At 42.8% G+C, this 20,933-nt stretch overlaps 1 protein-coding gene across 1 annotated transcript in view; it reads left to right on the forward strand.

Annotated features, from left to right (window-relative positions):
• Eogt (EGF domain specific O-linked N-acetylglucosamine transferase) overlaps window positions 1-20,423 on the forward strand; it is a 36,951-nt gene extending 16,528 nt beyond the window's left edge. The window contains 10 exon segments of the mRNA XM_038320800.1: window positions 1,333-1,439; window positions 4,916-5,019; window positions 8,180-8,272; window positions 8,743-8,814; window positions 8,910-8,996; window positions 10,158-10,226; window positions 13,038-13,099; window positions 16,516-16,635; window positions 17,653-17,755; window positions 18,250-20,423. Of these exon segments, the coding sequence (XP_038176728.1) occupies window positions 1,333-1,439; window positions 4,916-5,019; window positions 8,180-8,272; window positions 8,743-8,814; window positions 8,910-8,996; window positions 10,158-10,226; window positions 13,038-13,099; window positions 16,516-16,635; window positions 17,653-17,755; window positions 18,250-18,396 (964 nt within the window). The 3' untranslated portion in view covers window positions 18,397-20,423.
• The last annotated feature ends 510 nt before the right edge of the window (window positions 20,424-20,933 follow it).

The following is a 20,933-nucleotide window of genomic DNA, read 5'->3' on the forward strand; positions in this document are numbered from 1 at the left end:
ACTTGTGATCTTCCAGCCTCAACTTCCTGAGTCCTGAGATACTGAGATTATAGGTACCTATACCCTATTTATTTCACTTCCACCTTCTGAAGGGAGCAGTACTAAGGAACTCATGTGGCTAGAGAGACAGCTTAACTGGTTAAGTGCTTGCTGCGGAAGCATGAGAACCTGAGTTCTAATTCTCATCCACATAAGACAATCCAGGCACAGTGGCGGCCATCTGTGACCTTGATGGCTCACTGTCTAGTCAGTCTGCTGAGCTTGCAAGGTCCAGGTTCGGAGAGAGACTCTGGTAGAGAAGTGACTGAGGAAGACATCCTGGCGTCAACCTCTGGCCTCTACATGATGCAGGGAGAGAGCTCATTTGTATACAAGGAAGGAAGGGTGAGAGAGAAAGACTCGTGAGCAGTTTTTAAACCACCATGTTTTCACGTTGTGTTTTCGATGACTCTGTCTGATATATTTCAAATGAGCTGCTGGTGACCTTCAGTTAGCCCAAGACAGTCCCCTTCACATGCTGGTGTTTGCCATTTGCTGGGATGAAAGTCCTACCCATGGATTCCATAGATATTTCCCAGTCTTCAGAGAAGCTTGTTGCAGGAGGAGGGCCTGCTTGTTTGTTCTGGTCGCCCGGCTAACTTAGCCCCGAAATAACCACACAAAAATTGTATTCATTAAATCACTGCTTGGCCCATTAGCTCTAACTTCTTATTGGCTAACTCATTTTTATTAATTTGTGTATCTCCACATGGCGGTGGTTTACCAGGTAAAATTCTCGGTGTCTGTCTGGCGGATCCATAGCGGCTCTCTGACTCTGCTTTCTTCCTTCCAGAATTCAGTTCTGTCTTCTCTGCCTACCTAAGCTTTGCCCTATGAGGCCAGGGCAACAGGCAACACATAGAGAGGACTCCCACATCAGAAGCTTTCCTGTCTTCTGTCTTTCTGAGGCTCTAGATCATTTTGGAATATGATCTTTCTCAGAACCCAAGAAGTCTGCTGTGCAAGTTTCTATGGCCCACACATCTTTTCATTTAAGCCCCCAAGTGACAGAACACCTTTCTGGATCTCTGATGATACATCAGTCCTTTTCGTTTTGTGGTGACTTTCCAATTGGACTGTCTTGGGAGTTAGCCTGAATTTTGAAAGCATTTTTGTTTCTGCCTCAACATTAAAGTTGGTATCTGAGTCTATAATGCAAATTAGGGAAGGTGGTCCACAGGACTGCTTTATACTGGAAATAAAATCTGCCTCATGGGCAGGTCCGGGTTATGGTTCTGCATCAGGATGTTCGGAAGAATCACTTTCAAATTATGTCACAATTCACAATTCCAGGTTTGCAGAGCTACAGGGCTATACTCAGCTCAATTTCAGGCCTATAGAAGATGCTAAATGTGACATCGTTGTTGAAAAACCAACATATTTCATGAAATTAGATGCAGGTGAGAAGTTACTTTGTATGTTACTTGTGTATTGATTGGTGCATGTATTTTTTAAGAAAAAGATTTGTTTGTTTTTGTTTTGTACGTATGGGTATTTTACCTAAATGAATGTCTGTGTTCCATATTCATGCAGTGCCATGGAGGCCAGAAGAGGGTGTTGGATCCTCAGGAGCCAGAGTTTCAGATAGTTGTGAATTACCACGTCAGTGCTAAGAACTAGCCCAGGTCCTCAGCAGAGCAGCCAGTGCTCTCAGTCACCGAACTGTCTCTTCAGGCCCACGTCTGTTTGTTGGCATGACGGTAGTCACTGTCTTCAATTTGTTGAAAGCAGTGTGATAATAAACACTAGCTCTTCCTCTTCTAACACAGATGAACTGGTTTCAACTTCCTGTTATCTTACGCCTTTGGTATTCTAGAAGAAACCATCACATTATGTGAAATAATTCCATAAAAATCAAGATGAAAGAAAGTGGCCGGCATATACCTTTTGCAACTAAAATTTCCCTGTCTGAAATGTCACTTTCATTACATTTATGTTTCAGTGTGTGCATGCGTGCGTGTGTGTGTGCGTGTGCATGCGTGCACACACACATCTAAATTAGCAGCCACAGGTAAACTTTGGGTGAGAAAGAAATGCCATCCCTTCTCTTGCCTACTTTCTGTAACCAAATGAACTTAAATGTCTTTTGAAAGTTACCACTACAGTATATTTTTGAAAAAAATAAACCAGAGTTATTTTTCCATCATGCCTTCAGTGCTCCGTCTTGGCCTGCAAGCATAACTTTATCTCTGGCACTTAGTGACTAGAGAGGAGAGACACAGCACATGTTATATTATTGTCCCTCTCTTATGAGAGATGGGGATTACAGTGCTATGTTCTATCAAAATTCATGAGTAGCCCGGCCTACAGTGAAATACAGAGAGCCTTCTGTCCCAGATGCTTGAGAATTACCATAATTTATTGGTCATAGTTTTAGTGTGCTCTGCTGTCTGAAGTCATAATTCTTATATTACAAAATATTAGATTCAGAAACCGGACAAGTTTAGCTTTTTGAAATAAAAGCAAATTTAAAATGCTTTGTTCAAGGTTCTGACTTGTTTTTTTTTTTAATGTGCAAATGAAAAAGTGGCAAAGGAGACATTGTGATCTTCCCGTAAGAGAATTGTGTGAAGCATGAAATTTATGCAGATCATATGCAATAAAATGCATGCGCAATAAAGCATGCAAAATGGGAATGAATGGGTCAAGATACATGTGTGCCATTTCCCTCCTGTGTTTGTTACTCAGCCTTTCCTTCCAACTTACACTATGATCCAGTTTTCCTTTGCTTCTTAAGTCTTACTTTGGGACAAGAAACATAACAGAGCGTGTGTGCCTCACTTCTCCAGCTTGAAGCCTGTGTTTACTTCCTCATTTTAAATCCTCTTGACCCCAGACACTGTCACGCGCATACTGCATTCTAGTTAGGGACTCCCTAAATGTTGTGGGACAGCTTCGGTAGGCTGTAGTGTCCACCGAGGAAGCAAGCTTTCCTTGTTAATTTGAAAATAGGCTCTTTGCTAAGATTTTTCTGTGTCAGAAAATTATTCCTTCCAGGGATGGCAAGATGGCTGAGTGGGTAAAGGCGCTTGCCATCAAGTATGACAACCTCAGTTTGGTTCCTGGGACACGTACAGGGAAAGGAGAGAAACGACTCCTGCAGTTGTCCTCTGACTCCATACACACTCGGTGTGTGTGCACGCACACATGAATAAATACATGTAATTAAAAAAGAAGGTATCCCTTGCAATTGTTTATTGTTCACAGACTGGAGTGTCTACTCCTCTTTCTTCCCGGCACTCTGTACTATAATTCCCTGTGGGAATGAAGTCAGGCTTTGAGAGTCACTGATTTTCATTCGAAGGCTGGTTTCACTTCACATTTTCGTTTGAAAAATGTGTGAATGTGTGTTTTATTTGTTATTTTGTAGGAAGACATCCCATTTATATTTGTACAATTTTCAGGCTGACTCCTGGGTCCCGTATGCCTAAATCAAAAGTGTGCTTGCTTTTTCTTCCTACTTCCCTCCCTCCTTTCTTTTCCTTCCTTCCCCTCCCCTCTCTCTCTTCCTCTTCCTCTTCCTCCTCTTCTTCTTTGTGGTTTGTTTGTTTGTTGAGGCAGGGTTTCTCTGTGTAGCCCTGGCTGTCCTGGATCTTGCTCCATAGACCAGACTAGCCTCAAACTCAGAGATCTGCCTCCTGAGTGTTGGGATTACAGACGTGTGCCACCACTGCCTGGTCATTCTTTTGTCCTTACATTTATTTATTTAGTGTGAGTGTACTCATGTGCACAAGCATGCCATTGAACTTGTTAGGTTCAGAGGACAACTTGTAGTAGCTGATTCTCTTCTTCTAACGTGTGGGGTCCAGGGATTGAACTCAGGTCATCAGGCAATTGCTGGCCCCTGTTTTGTGTCTTTCTAATGGCTGGCATGGGAACTAAAAATAGTGATGGCTTTAGCTGCTGCTGTACTCTGACCTACTAAGCTCCTGCCTGTCTTTATGAAGTCTCACTGTGCGCCAGGCACTTGGAGATGCCGTCCTGTCTGATTTCATCCTAAGAAAGCTTCATTGCACATTCCCCACCACTGGTAACAAATTCAGACTTGGAGACTTTGTCTGGAGATGCTGCCCATGAGCCTCTCAGTCAGATTTCAGCACAGTTCTTTAAATTCCACCATTCACACTCTGGCAATAGAACATGAGACACTCACCTCTTTTAAGTGACAATTGGTCAGTATTTCCCCAAGAGCAGTGTAAACAGGGGCTAGAGAGTTAGCTCAGCCATAAAGAACATTGGCTGCTCTTCCAGAGGATCTGGGCTCGATTCCGGGCATCCACATTCCAGTTCCAGGAGATCCAGTGCCCTCCTCTGGCCTCCAAAGGTAAGGTACAAGGCATGCACGTGATGCACAGACAGACAGACATGCTGGCAAAACACCCATATTAAAAAGAAAAAAAAACTTTTAAGAAGGATAGTATAAGAAGGGATTAAATAGGGAAAACCAGACAAGAATTAAAAACCACCACACTCTTAGTATTTGTAATTATTGCCCGTGCTTCTGTGTACAGGTGTCGTTTGACTGATTTAAAACAAACAAAATGAATAATCGGAAGGAATGTGTTAGTCTTTGTGGCTGCATTTGAATAGACCCATTTGGTGTGTCATCCCCCGCATCCCGGAACTTAATGCTCTCTTATGACTTGATGTGTAGGAGAAAATGCATTCCTGATTTGAAAATAATCAATTTTAAAAGTAAGATTTTGAACTTGATGCTTTGTCAAGTTGACAAGTACCTGTGTCTAGCCCTATTTGGAAAAAGCATGTTTCCTCATTGATTTTTAACTAAAAAAAAAATGTGAGCTTAGACAATGGGAAAAAAATTGTTGTGTTTCACGTTCTTTTTTTGACATGGCTCCCTTCTTCTGAACACTAGGTGTTAATATGTACCACCACTTCTGTGATTTTCTCAATCTCTTCATCACTCAGCACGTTAACAATTCCTTCAGTACAGATGTGTACATCGTGATGTGGGACACCGTAAGTAAAGCACCTGATCTCTCCCTTTGTACCGGCTCTGCCTGGCTCTTCTACCATGTGCCTCTGACCTTGTGAGACAGAATTTTCTAAGATGCATAATTAAATATATGCCTAACCATGTATAGACTCACACATGTATAGATGTGTTCAAATATGTTTCTGTGGATCCCCTGACATACATACACACACACACACACACACACACACACACACACACACACACACATATATATATATATATATATATATATACACATACCCTGGTAGGTACATATGAATGAGTCCTTTGTTGTTCTTATTGTTTTGCTGGATTTTGATTTCACTTAGGGCAGGGTCTCACATAGCCCAGGCTGACCTTGAGTTGACTATGTAGCTGAGGATGACCCTTTGCTCCGCTTATGTCCACTTCCAGATTGCTCAGATTACAAGTATTGTGCTAGGGATTGAACTCGGGGCTTCATGCACGCTAAGCAGACACTCTACCAACTGAACCTCCTTCCGATCCCATAGATATGTGTGATCCTTAGTGCTTTGAATTTCAGAATGAAGTAGTGGAGAATTTTCTTGCCTTTGGCATAGATGGAGTTCCCAAATGCAGCGTTCCAATGTCTGCCTCAGTGCTCCTCTGAGACTTGAAGCTTCTGTGAGTCAAGGTGGTAGAGCTTCTGTTTACTTTGCTCTTTAGACTGCCCCTCCCACCCCCTGCTCTGGAGCCAGAACCCAGAGCCTCCTGCGTGCTCAGCAAAAGAAAGCACTGCACCACGGAGCTACACCCCGGTCACTATCTTTTTGCTTAGTAGCAGCTTTCCAGCCACAGCCAGCTTCATGCTAAGTGGTCTGTTTTTTTTTGTTGTTGTTGTTGTTTGTTTGTTTTTCTTTTCTTTTTCTTTTTTTCTCACTATCCAGGGTGAATCTTGCACACGTATCTAAATCGGAAGCAACGTTGTCTGGAAACAGCTGGCACGTACCATCTGCATTTTCAGAGAGCAAAGCACACCAGCTAATTCGTAAACAGTTTTGCAGACAGGGAGAAAGCATTTTGTTGACCCTACTTCATAGGCAGTAGGCCTCCAGTATAGCTGTTGCCTTGGCTGTCTCAAAGTCCTTGAAAAACTGGTTCTGCATTCTTGGCAGGCCCTGGCCTTCTTTATCTCCTGCTCTACAGGCACTTCCATTTCCGTCTTGAGTCCAGTTTTACTGTCCCTTCAGTTTCATTTATTGGCAGTGTTTCTGTAAGCAAAGGGGACAGTGTCCTTCTCTTCCATTCTTTTTGCTTAAGTGGGACACATTTTTCTGTAAAACATCTCTCAGCAGTTCTGCAAGACGTTTTTAAAAAGCCCTTAAAAAAAATTACATCCGGGGCTGGAGAGATGGCTCAGAGGTTAAGAGCACTGACTGCTCTTCCTGAGGTCCTGAGTTCAATTCCCAGAGAGTTCAATTCCCATGGTGGCTCGCAACCATCTATAGTGAGATCTGGTACCCTCTTCAAGTCTGCAAACATACATACAGACAGAACACTGTATACATCATAAATAAATAAATAAATAAATAAATAAATCTTTTAAAAATAAAAAAATTACATCTGGACAGTGGGGAATTTGGATTGGGACTTTTATTAGTGTCTTTTACAGATAGGTGAGTGTTCTAAGGCAACCTAGTGATGGGTGGAGCCAAGGATTCTAGCTGGGCTCAGACACTTTCTATATAGCCCTCTGAAGAACTTGTGAGGTAAAGAGAAACAAAGCTTTTTTCATACCATCTTGCATGCCTGTGTGCATCTTCCCCAAGTGGACTGAGTTAAAGCAAGTTAGCATCTAAATGTCCTGCCTGTTGTGTCTGCTGGGGAAGAACAGGGTATAGGGTCACAATGAAGATCCCTGCCAACAAGACCCATTATTTTCAGGCAATATAACTACCATTCTGTATGGATAAGTGACATGTATGTAGATGAGCAGTGTGGTTGGCTTCCCTGTTTACCCTGTCCTTTAGGTCCTCTAGCTTCTCCCCTATAAACCTCCCCTGTAGGCAGACTTTTTTTTTTTTGGTCCACCAGCCAGTTCCCAAATAACTATATACTTATTATTAATTGTAAGTACTCAGCCAATAGCTCAGGTTTGTTGCTAGCTAACTCTTATGTTTTAAATCAATACATATTTCTTATCTACGCTATACCATGTGGCTCAGTACCTTTTCTCGGTACATCAAGTTCATCTCCTGCTTCCTCCACATCTCCCTGAGTCTCCTGAGACTTTTTCCCTTCTTTGCACTCTTTTTGTCTGCAAGCCCCACCTAAATCTGTCCAGCAATTGGCCAGTCAGCTTCTTTATCAAACCAATCACAGTGACACATTCACACAATGTAAAGAAATATTCTACACTCTCCTCTTGGTCAAAGAAGTCCTTGCTAACTTCCCAGCCAAGTTCTTCATATGAGTAGCTCTGCCCAGTTGCTCCAGAATCCACTGTAGGTTGTCTGAGGACAGTATTATATGATTATATTGTTCACAGTTGAGTTTTGGTTGGCAAAGCCTTAGGTCAGTGGTTCCCAACCTGTGATTCGTGACCCCTTTGAAGGTCAAATGACCCTTTCACAGGGGTCACCTATGACCACCGGAAAAGAAAAACAAGACGTTTACATTATGATTAATAACAACAAGATTACAGTTTTGCAGTAGCAATCAAATAATTTTATGTTTTGGGGTCACTACAACATGAGGAACTGTATTGAAGGGTCGCAGCATTAGGAAGATTAGGAAGATTTCCTCGTGGATAAAATAAGACTGAGGACCCTAGAGTTTGGTCATTAGAGTTGTAGGGTTGTTTGCTGAATTAATAATCTATAGTGCTTAGAATAGTGCCTGGGGCATGGGAAGCATCCCAGATACTGTTAGTACTGTATGCTGTATAATGTGATGCTGCTAGTGACATTATTAATGTGAATGGGGTATTGTCACATTGCTCATTATTTAATATGGAGAATACCCATTTAGTCTTTATGCTTTCAAGCCATTTTCCTGCTCTGAAATTTCTTTCCAAGCACAATCTACTTACTGTGATGGACTTTGTTCAGTGAGTATACTATCATGTATACAAATGATGTCATATGTATGTGTCCTCTTAAGCATTCTCTGGTGACACTAACTTGTTGTTTCCATCTTCAGAGCACTTATGGATATGGTGACCTGTTCTCGGATACCTGGAAAGCATTTACCGATTATGACGTCATACATTTGAAAACCTATGATTCAAAAAAGGTACTGGAAACCTATTGAAATGTCTTTAAGTGTCAGGTGCAAATGACTCATATAATAAATATTTAATTTGAATTTCTCTTGGCTGTTACCATTGATTTTTCACTTCTTTTAAACTAGAGCTAGAATTCTTGGAAATAAACCTTCAAACCTTTTTTTCTATAAACCTTCCAAAAATATGTTTTATTTTCTTCAACATAGTTTGCTAGTAAGACTATATTGGTACAAGATGGAAAGTTAAAATTTACTTTCTAAAATGAGGACTGCTGTTTTGACATGAAGGGTGCACACTTACTGTGCTGTCCTGGGAAGGGTGCACACTTACTGTGCTGTCCTGGGAAGGGTGCACACTTACTGTGCTGTCCTATGAAGGATGCACACTTACTGTACACACTCACTGTGCTGTCCTATGAAGGGTGCACAAAGTTATGTGTGCATTACTGTGTTGTCTTCTAAACTGTCTTCATTCCTAGGTGTGTTTTAAAGACGCTGTGTTTTCGTTGCTGCCCCGCATGCGGTACGGGCTGTTCTATAATACGCCTCTGGTAAGCATCTGAGATGACATTCCTGTTTTTAGAGATTATCTGAGATCCCAGGGCAGGAGTATTCACTGTAACATAACCTGGTGCTTTTGTTTTAGATCTCTGGCTGTCAGAACACTGGGCTGTTCAGGGCCTTCTCCCAGCATGTGCTGCATAGGCTGAACATCACTCAAGAGGGACCCAAGGTAATGGATATGTTGTGGGTTCTGAGTAGGCTTGATTGTCCAGCTCTAATCAATGCCACCTTGGAGAGAAGCACATAACCAGGAGGCAGTGTTTGCTAAGATGCTGCCTGATCTGGGGTCCTCTGAATTCAGGAGTCTGTAGCCACTGAATATAAGCTAAAGGGTACTGTAAGAATATGCTTTATAGCCGGGCGGTGGTGGCGCACTCGGGAGGCAGAGGCAGGCAGATCTCTGAGTTCGAGGCCAGCCTGGTCTACAAGAGCTAGTTCCAGGACAGGCTCTAGAAACTACAGGGAAACCCTGTCTCGAAAAACCAAAAAAAAAAAAAAAAATATGCTTTATTCTCCTTGTCTTCGTCTATTTCTTTGCCCATGGCTCCCTACCTTCTCCCATTTAACTCCTATAATCCCTGGTTAAAAAAAAAATCTACTCTACCAACCGACAACCAAGTAATAATATAATGAACAGGTTTTGTCTTCCATGGCTAAAGTGGATACACTTATGTGTATTTGTAATCGACATTTAACTGTGTACATTTCTGGGATGCAGTGTTATATTTTGACAGAGTGTAATTATCACAACATTTGTGTTACCTCAAGCATTGATCATGTCTTTGTTGTGAGGGCATTCCAAATCTTCTCCCCTAGCTTTTTGGAAATAGACAATACATTATTGCTAAGCCCAATAACTACAATGACATTGACAACAAACCTTGATCCTCCAATATCTGTAATGTGTTTCCAGTAACCAGCCTGTGTGTTTCCTTCCCCATCCTTCCCAGTGTCCACTGCCCCCTAGTACGTTCTCTACTTCTCTGGTATTCCCCACTATTCTATTGTATGCATCTCTGAGATCAGCTCTTTTAGCTTCTGCATCTGAGGGAGAGCATGCAGTATTTCTCTTTCTGTACCTGACTTATGTGAACATAATGCCTTCCATTGCTCTCTGTGCTGAAAGAAATGACAGGTTTCGTCGCTTTGCAGAGTTGAGTAATATTCCTGAGATAGCCGCTGAGGACTCGGGCTAATAGTCCCCATTCTCTAAGTATGTCCTCAGTGAGTTTTACCTCTCTGGGAAATTGCATATGAGATTTGGGGGGGGGTCATTTTTGTTTTATCTGAGCAAATCCAATATTATTCCAATTTTTTATTTTGCTCACAGGATGGGAAAGTTCGAGTTACCATTCTTGCACGCAGCACAGAGTACCGGAAAATACTGAACCAAAATGAGGTTAGTGTTTTGGTGTGAACTTTTAATGTTACCGTAATGACTCTGCCTTCCAAGGCTAATTACAGTACTTTTCATATTGCATTGAAAGTGTTTAATTTGTAACTCTTGGTTTCTAGAGATACCTAATGGCCTATGCTTACTACAGCTACTGTCTTTAGCTGCTTCTCCAAACTCCTTCCCCATCCAGACCAGCTTTACTATAAATGTGCACCTGCAGCAGCTCGATGTAGAATACAGGCAAAACCAAGGCCAAACAAAAGCTGCAACAGGAGGCTGAACATTCTCCAGGCAGACTAGTAACAACATGCAAGCATACCTTTCAGGAGATGATTCATGTATCACTTGGTATTTCTGTAGCATCTGGCCACACATACAATTGGAATAGATTCCATTCATTTAAATGGCTGGATGTTTTGGAAACTGCTCCTGGGCATCCAATTCATTTCAGCAGTGCAGGTTCATAGATTATGTCCTGTCTCAGACTGGGCAGATAATCAAGGGAACCTGGACCCGTGACTGTTCTTCACTGTTGTTCCACTGTCACAGCAGAGACATGCAAGAGGAGGCTGAATGTGCCATCAGGAAAGGGCAGGTCAGGGAATAGCATCGAGCCAGTGGCGCTGACACTTTCAGACTCTCTAGGCAGACTGCACAAATGTTTTGAGGTAAGATTAGTAATTCCGCTCCAAAATGCAAACCCAAGAGCACGCAGGCTGCTGCTCTTCCTCCAAGACAGGTTATGGGTCCCAAAGGGTATGCATGACAAGGGCAACAATACTTTGACTACACAGATTAGTGAACAGGAAATAAGACTCAGGCTTGTGTAGCCCAGGCTGACCTTGAACCCAGTATGTAGGCTTGACTGGTCTTGAACTCACAATCCTACTGACTCAGCCTCATAAGTGCTAGGACTACAGCCTGGCTCCCAGGTGGTCTGGTTAAATGATGGTTACTGCAAACTTGGCCCAGTGCAAGGTCTGTTGAGATAATCGTGTGTGGTTGGAAATTAGAGAAACGACTCTCAGACACATGGAATTCCTTTGATATGAGTCCACCTTGCTAAACGACTAAATCTCATGCTTCCTAATTAATTCTCTCCTGGGGGTAAAGTGGCTATTTGTAACTTTGTCTTGTGGCTGCATGTGTGTTGTGCAGTTGTGCATATATATGTCTAAAATGAAGCCACTAATTAGATTGCATTCGACAACTCATAGGCATTGCTGAAGAACAGAGATTGTGTGGTGAGAAGAGCAGGATTTGCTTCCCTCCCTCTCTTCCTCTCTCCCGCTCTCTCTCTCCTTCCTTGCCAGGGATTGAACCAAGGGCCCTTCTTCATCTTGGTCAGACTCCCTACCACTGCCCGGATTAATGCATTCTGTGACCGTTGATGTTGCTGTTGTTGTGCAGGACCACCTGGTAGAGATGCAAACCCTTACAGGGTCAGTTACAGTGCTGTGATCACTGGAGCAGCAGAATCATGATGCTGCTTCCACACGATGTTACTTTGTCCTGTTGCTCTCTGTCCGCCAGAACAACAGCCAAAAGTGATTTGAGAAATTACATAGAAAGAGTATTTTTTTTCTGTCAATACTCAGTATTTCCAGAAGATGGGATTCAAACTCCTTGTGGTTTGTTTGGAAAGAGGCATTGGCTGAAAAGAGCCATCTCAGCATGGTGTCTGGAGCATTGTCCCCTCGTCCTCAGAGCACCCAGTGGCTCTGAAATTATAGGGAAACAGGGTCATGAATTCAAGAGATAGGGTCAATGTTTGGATTCAGATAAGGTCTAAAATGATAGGGACAAATGATGCTTAATGCAAACAAATTTTTATCTGCAAAAAATTAAACTTTAGGAGTTGGGAAGGTGGCTCAGTGGGTCAAGTGCTTACCATGCGAGCATGAGAGCCTGAGTTTGACCCTAGAACCCGTATACATTATCCAGGCTTTTTTATTTGAACCCAAGTTTAAATGCCCAGCACTGATGTAAAAGCCAGGCTGCACGTAACTATAACCCCAATATTGGGGAACAGCAGCATGCAGATGCCGGGAGCTCACTGACCAGCAAGCTGAGCCAAAACAGTGAGCTTCAGGTTCAACAAGAGACCCTGTCTCAGAATATTAAAGAGGAGAAGGGTCTAGAAAAAGTGGCTCAGTCTATAAAGTATCTGCTCTGCAGGCATGAGAACTTGAGTCTAGATCCCTAGAACCCACATACAAACGCCAAGCATGGTGGCATTCTCCACCATGGGACCAGGAGGTGGGGCTGGCAGTAGAGACAGGTGTATACCCAAAGCTCACAGACTGAGCAGTCTAAATCAGTGGGCTTCTGGTGCAAGGAGAGAATCTCAGAAAATATAGTTGAAGAATCATGAAGGAACAACACCTGGTGTTTCCCTTGGGTCTCTAAGTACATGCACACCTGTAGACACATGTTCACACATCCACACAGACATGTGTAGCATGCACACACCACAAAATAAAAAAAATAGTGACGTGGGAGGGGATGGAATAAGACATTGATATCCTCTGGCTTCTGCATGTGTAATACAGGTGAATGCACTCTCACATGCGTGTGTGTGCGCGCACGTGCACACACACACACACACACACACACACGGCAGGTGTGGCTGGCTTCAGGGCAAATGAAATGCATAGTATTTCTGAGGAGCAACACGTGAGGTGGTTCTCTATACACACGGCACTCTATGAACACAGAACACACACACAAAACCAATCTTAATTAAAAGCAAACTTTAGGATTCACAAAGGAAAGCAGAAAGGAATAATTCTGTGTGTTCTTCTGTTTTTCCAGCTGGTGAATGCGCTGAAAACAGTATCCACATTTGAGGTCCGGATTGTTGATTACAAGTACAGGTGAGCCTTGGGCCGTGCAGACGCTCTTACCTCTAGATTGAGATACTCTCTGGTGGGTACATAGCACTTCTGCAGTGGGCATTCTTGGCCCTTGTAGTTCAAGGAGTGACACTCAGACACTATCATTAAGCCAAATGGGGGTGACAGAGGACTCAAGTTCAGGGGGGCAGCTGAGCTTTCTGAGGTCTCCTGTTCAGGTACAATCTTATTTTTCTGGAGAAATAATGAATCCAGATTTTCACTTGAAATTTCTGAAGTTTTAAAAGTTAGTAGCTAGTATTAAATTTTAACATGTACACACATATATACTCATATTCACATTTATAGACATTTGCACATGCACACCTATACACACACACACACACATATATATATATATATAGTCTAATTTATGCTGTTAGCTAATAGATTTCAACATCGAAGACCATTAATTAAAACACTTATAAAATATTTATATTTCTTTTTAAATTCTGGTGGGATCAAAAGGCTTAGAATGAGAGCATGCTTCTAACTGCTGTCTAGGAATTTCTGCTGATTTGAGGACAGTCATACTGTAAGGCAGCACATCCTCCAGGTAGCAGAAGTCTAGCAGAGTAAGAGAGATGGAACGGGGCTGGAGAGATGGTCAGTGGTAGAGAGCATTTGCCGCTCTTGCAGAAAACCCAGGCTTGGTTCCCAGCACTCACATGGTGCTGAACCAGCTGCTTACTCAAGTTCCAAAGATGCTAATGCCCTTTTCTGACCTCTGGGGGGCACCAAACACACACATGGTACACAGACATACATGCAGACATACAATAAAATGAATAAATCTAATTTTAAAAATTCAAAAAGAAAGCCCCAAAGAAAAGGCACAAAGAAGAAGCAAAATTTTCTCTATTCCTTATTTTCCCATGATCACAACCCAAATTTATGACAGTTGCTAGTTTTCTCTATGTGAAAGACACACACACCCTCCAGACGATACCTGCCATAGATGCACTTCCTTCCACTATATAAGCTTGGAAGTGCTACACCACACTCATCAGCTCCTACTTCCTAAAGGCATGATGAGTCCTTAAGGATGTGTGTGGCCGTGAGCTGGCCCCTGGGCTTCAAAACTGGGGTGCAGGTATGGCGGACAGTGTGCCTCTTGTGTTGAGGACCTCAGCCACAGAGGGGAGACCTGTGAGGCTGTCAGGCAGTCCCTGCATGTGAAGGCTTCCTGTTATGTCCCACTGGCTTTCTCTCAGCTTCCACCCGCAGCTGTGCTCTGAGGCTGCTGCTCCGTTTCACACAGTATGCTGTGCTCTGAGGCTGCTGCTCCGTTTCGCACAGTATGCTGTGCTCTGAGGAAGTAACGCTCCTCTGTGTCACTGAGTACACTCTGCTGTGGTGGCTTCTTCCATTGGTACATGCAGACGTGTGTAGCCAAGATGGAGGCCTGGCATCAACCTGAAGGAGCCAGAGAGGCGCCTCTGTTGCTGGGCCATTGCCTGCTTTCAAGGCTGTCTGAACATCTTCCTGGTAAAGCAAGGAAAACAAATCCATACCTTGTCAGTCTGTGGTGATCATTAATAACTGATTAGCATTGACATCTGTGACTGCCAGTCCAAGATGGTTCTCCAGCTGGCAAGTCCAAGGGCTTTACCTGTGTTTACCTGAGCACACACATCTGTCTTGGTTTCCTTTTCTACTGCTGGGATAAAAATACCTTGACACAAACAACCGGAGAGAGTAAGGTTTATTTGCCTCCTAATTCCAGGCTACAGTCCATCATGTGGGGAGTCCAGGTGTAGGAACTTGAAGTAGCTAGCCACATTACATTCACAGCCTCGGAGCAGAGAGCAGTGAATTCACACCTACATGCCAAAGGACAGCTTGCTCTCCCCTTTTCATTCAGTCCTGGACCTGGCCATGAAATGGCCCTGCCCATATTCAGGGTGGGTCTTCCCACCACAATTAACCCACTTAATAAAACCCCTCACAGTATTACTACGGGCCAACCTAATCTAGACAGTTCTTCATGGAGACGCCCTTCCTGTGTGAGTCTACAATGGGTCAAACCAATCAGAATTAACCATCACTCTGTCCTTACTGTGGTACCGGTTCACATGCCTAGGCTAAGAGACACCTTTCCCTGGTGTGAGACATACAAAGAGTGTCTTCCTCTCCTGTTTCCTTGTCTTGTTTTTAAAACCTGATTTTAACAAGAATTTACCTTTCCTTCTGAGATCTTTACCATTCTAGACTTCGGATACTTATTCTATGACTATCCAGTACCCCCTGCACACCATGTTCCAGTTCTCATTCCCAGCCTCACTCCAGTACATTTCTGTGGACTGATTTCCAGTGGGCATGTCTGCATCTGCTGGTGTTACAGGCACAGACCAGAGTCTGCCTGGCTCTGAGTCGGCAAGAAGGGAAGCGAGGGATGGGGTATGCAGTGACCGTTTATGGGTCGTTGGCATATACACCTGCCTCTCCAGTTTTGTAATGTGCCTTCAAGAGCATGCTCTCCTGGCAGACAAAGCACACATAGGCTGGTGGGCTCCTTTGCTGTTGTCTTTTCTATGTTCATCCCCGGTCTCTGCCCCTCCACGCACACGGTTTTCTATCTTTACACTCCACTGATACCTTGACTTTAAAGGACAACTGTGAAATCTTAGTCTCCTGCAAAGACAGACAATGGCTTGTTGCATCTGAGATCATCTTAGGTATGTGGCATTGAGGAACACACATCACATAATTTATTCTCTTTTTCACGTTATTATTTTCTTTTATGTGTATGGGCATTTTGCCTGCCTGTATGTATGCCTGTGTGCTACATGTCTGCTGTGACGGAGGCAGCCAGGAGAGTGTTTCCAATGCCCTGGAACTGAAGTTACAGATGGGTGTGAACTGCTGTGAGGTTGCTGGGAACTGAACTCAGACCCTCTGGAAGAGCAGCTAGTGCTCTGAACTGCTGAGCCATCTCTCCAGCACCCCCATTCTCATTTTTAAATTTTTATTTATTTATTTTTTTGCTTAATGAGAGTAGTTTTCAGCTTGGGATATTCTGGTATCTCATTAGCACTTGCTCTTTTCCCTTTTCCAGGAAGAGGGAAGAGTGGGGCTTCCTGCTAGGAGCTCTGCCCTTCAGTATTATCTTTCTGCATACATCTGAATGGCACCTTTTATTTGAATTATATCTATTTTTGTTATGATGTTGATATCATGTGTAATTTTTTTTATTAATGTTCCCTTGAAAAACAAAGTTTGTGTTTAAAGAATGTGTTATCAAAAGAATGAGTTAAATTATTAAGTACTGGAGTGCATTTGGAGTTATCATAAAGGCACAGATGTGGAATATGACACAAATGTACGAACACTGTCACTGTGGGTCATGAACTCACTCACCCTTTGTCTCACTTATCTTGTGTTGTCCCACGTTGCAGAGAGCTCGGGTTTTTAGATCAGCTGAGGATCACGCACAACACGGACATATTTATCGGAATGCATGGAGCCGGCCTTACCCACTTACTTTTCCTTCCAGACTGGGCTGCTGTATTCGAGCTGTGAGTACAGGTGGCAGCTGTCCATGGGGAGCTTACGAGCCAGGTTCTGAGCTAAGGGTTCCCACCTGGGCATTAGCTGGCCTAGCGGACTCCCGTCAAGCTACATCCTGGTGGTATCTGGAAAAGGAAAGCAACCTCAAGCTAAAAGGTCTGAGGTCTGCCAGCACTCTTAGGACTCCCTCCTTCCCTGTAGCCTCAGCACCGTTCCCAGGATGTAGTCTTGTGGTTTCCCAACACAGAGTTCACCACCATCTGCCTCTTACTGTGAGCCCTTCCCTCTCTGTGACCAGTATAATTACTCTGCTGAGAGAGAACAGGGCAGTGATGGCAGGGATAGCAGAGGCACCATATCCAAAAGTGGATTGCTTACCCAGCATGTATGAGGCAGAGACGGGGAGGGGATGGATCCATTAGGAGACAGAGTACTGAACAGAAGCTTGTTACCAACTTCCAATATTCTGCATGCCATTTTCGAGCAGTTAGTGAGGTAGAAAGTGACTGGGAATTCTGTCTTCATTCATTTGTCCTAGAGGAAGAGAGGGGAGGATGGAAGAAAGGAGGAAGGGAAGGGAAGACCTGGAATGGGATTTTGCTTCCTTCATTAAACAGCTGTCTAACCTTGAATGCGTTACCTCCATAACTCCATTTTTCATGTATGTAAAGATAATTTCTTACAAGATAATCTCCAGTCCATAGGCAGTAGAACCTATTGAATAAGGTGCCCACTCCTCGACCTTAATCTATTCTCTTAAAATTAAGGTAAGGTTCTGAGAATACTAATTTAAATTGTTTTGCAGTGCTGGGGATCACACCCAGTGCCTATTCATGCCACCACAGACCACAGACCTATGTCTCCTCACTCTGAGTATGTTTGTAAAAATATCTCTCTTACTAGAGGTTTTTAAATAACCTCTAGTAAGACCATACTTGGGGGATGAATTTTTTCCCCCTAGATTGTTACACATTGGGCAACCCCCTAGACAAAAGCATCATTTTGTGACACCCTTGTGTCCTTAGGTACAACTGTGAAGACGAGCGCTGTTACTTAGACCTGGCCAGGCTCAGAGGTGTCCACTACATCACCTGGCGGAAGCCCAGCAAAGTGTTTCCTCAAGATAAGGTAACATCTAGTCAAATGGTTTGGAGTCTAGTAATTAACATGAGAGCCACCACTGAGTCTCAAAGATACAGTGTTCTTCTCTTGAAAACTGAGGTGTATTTTATATTTGCAAATTGGAGAAAACCTCCATATTAAAACAGCTTACATCAGATTATATATAGCAGCCGCCAGCACATATATATTCAGCACTGTAGCTCTGTGGTACAAATCTGGCCTACACATTGCTTTTGTAAATAAAGTTTTATTAGGAGCAGCCACATTTGTGTGCGTATTGTCTGGGTTTGCTTGTGCATTTTTTTGGCAGAGCATCTGTGTCTGAGAACAGATGTTGACAGTGCTGAATATATTATTGGGACCTCTGTGGAAAAAGCTTGCCAGCCTCTGTTGAATAGCATAAGTTAAAATAGTTGCTTTAGCCAAGTTAAAAGGATTTCATTTCTGTAGAAAAGACACACCCTCAGTGACTTTGGTTTTGTCTTGGCTTGTCTCTGCAGGGGCACCATCCAACACTGGGAGAACACCCGAAGTTTACCAATTACTCTTTTGATGTAGAAGAGTTCATGTACCTTGTCCTTCAAGCTGCAGAGCACGTTCTGGGACATCCACAGTGGCCATTTAAGAAGAAACATGATGAACTGTAGAAATGTTGTTTACAAGAAGAGAGTGTTTAAACACCCTCACATCTAGACTCACAATCAAAGGAGCAAACAACCTGTCATAGCCTACTGCAAGAGGAAACATGACATTTTACTTTTGAATATAGCTCAGGCTGGCCTTGAACTAACAAGCGTCTGAACCTCCTGTGTGCTGGGATTACAGGTGTATACCACCATGCCTGTCTACCAAATTGACTTTTTCTGTATGAAAACGTACTTTCAGGATATTTTGTCTTTAAGTGTTTCATGTGTTTATTGTGTCATTGCTACTTACCGATAGCAATAGTATTTTTGCACTGAAAAAAGTTACTTATATAGTTCAAAGTTGGGCAGGTGCCCCTGGTGTTGCAGATCTTTCCTGTTGGGACCAAAGTTGTCAACCTAAGCAGCTTTAGAATCTATAAGTGTGTTTGTTAACTCTAACGTGATTGTATAGTTCCAGAATCTTCCACCTTGTCGTTTATCTACTCGGTTTGGTAATTTCATTGTCTGTTCATAATTATGGTTGTAGACCAGTGTTTAGTCGGCTTCAGGTTATGTGCATCAAGAACATGAGTCAATCATGCCATTGTATTGACTTGTGCTCACATTTATCCTTTCAATCATGGTCTCCCCTAATGTAATGGCCGAGTTAATAAGAACCCATCAGAACATTCTGCAGTACCATCTCTGTAGACCCGTCAGCCGTGAGAGCATCATGTCGACGTGGCATGAAGTCGTCGTTTCTGTCAGGCAAGCATTTGTAAGCACAGACAGCTGTGTGCATCTACCTCCGGCAGGGTGAAAATGTCCTAATATTTGTAAAAAATGCAAATATTGCAAAATGGCCACATGAAGAGACTCTCCCTATTTCTTTTTAAATAGGACCATAAAACAACAAAACAAAACAAAACAAAACAAACAGCAGAGCTGTGAATGACCCAATCGAAATGAAAAGCCTCAGAAAGTGGCACTGTTTAAATGGGATGCCCGAGCAGCAGGCTTGTCCTTGAACAGGCTTGTCTTACTGTTGATGAGCGTCCAGCTTGGCAGTCAGAAACCACCGGTTGGTTCTCCTGTACAGTGTGATGTTTGCATCTTATTAACATTTGAGTCATCTCGCAGAGAAGCTGCTTTTCGTTTTTACAGTGGACTAAACAAATCACAGCCAAGGATTTTATTTTTAAATTTTAGAGAAGTGATCCCCTCTCCCCGAAAAACCCCACAATATTGGTAACTGTGCCTCCTCAGAAGTTTACTGCCTTTTGCTTTCAGGGCTTGGTAAGCAAGCTGTAAACTTTATTTATTAAAGTATCGTTAAAGAAAATAGTGACCCACTATAGGTGAGACATCTGTTTGGGTTTTAAGATTGTTTGGAAAGAACTGTAACTTTGGGAACTGTTAAATGACAGGGTTGCTGCTGCTGTTTATGCGGCGTACTAAGTGGTCAGTAGGAGGGGGCGTGGAGGGGGCATGTTCTACGGGAAAGGGTCTCTAAGGAGGAGCATGTTGTCTGAGTCATGGAGAGTAAACATCCGAAGACTGCCTCTGGAAAGTCATTTGAATTTTCATCCTTTTACCTCATTTCAAGCAATACTGGGACCCATGCTTCCACAGACTACCAGGAACTTCAGGAACTGAGAACAATTTCTTAGTAAAACTATATTTGGCGTGGTTGCCATGTTACACGCCTTTAATACCAGCCCTCGGGAGGCAGAGGCAGGTGGATCTCTGTGATCTCAAGGCCAGGCTGGCCCACAAAGCAGAGTTCCAGAACAGCCAGGGCTACACAGAGAAACCCTGTCTCAAAAAACCAAAAAACAAAACAAAAAACTATATTTTAAGATTTTGCAAAGATAGAATATATGTTATATAAATAAGAAGGTTGTTTAAAATTTTAATTATGGGACTAACTTTTATCACATTTTTTGTGGGAGCAGAAGATCTTCGAATTGTAAAATGTATAACTTTTTTTATTATGTCTGTAAGGACATGCATGGCTGTGGAATAAAGCTTTCTATATTTTATTTAAATATCTGAACATCTTCAGGGTTTTCTGTGTCTGAATGTCATATCATTTGCTTTAAAAAAAAAACAACCCTGATAGCTTGTACATGATTTTAAAAAGTAATTAGCTCACTGATGAAGGATTCAGCGTAATCAGAAATTATCTTACACTTATTTGGCAGTTATTTTTATCTGATGCTTCCACAAATGTAAACCCGAACAAACCTTACCAAAATGATGGGAGGATGATGGCTCTTGATTTCAAGAGCAGGTCAGATGCTACTCAGTGATGTCCCTGAAGGTCCCAGGTCTTGTCATTCTGCAGCCAGATCTCCATTGCTTCACTTGCTTACTCATGCGGTCAACACTGATCCAGCCGCTGCTGTGTACCAGTTACTCTTATAGCCTCAAGGAAGACAGCTTAGGACCAAGGAACTTAGGTTGTGCTAGAGAAGATGGGCATTAAGCTACATTGATATAGAAGAACACAGTGTTCCAGACCCTGGTACTATTGTGGAGAAAGGCAAAGTAAGAAA

The sequence above is a fragment of the Arvicola amphibius genome, chromosome 2 (genome assembly GCF_903992535.2).
Source record: "Arvicola amphibius chromosome 2, mArvAmp1.2, whole genome shotgun sequence".
Taxonomy (NCBI): Eukaryota; Metazoa; Chordata; class Mammalia; order Rodentia; family Cricetidae; genus Arvicola; species Arvicola amphibius.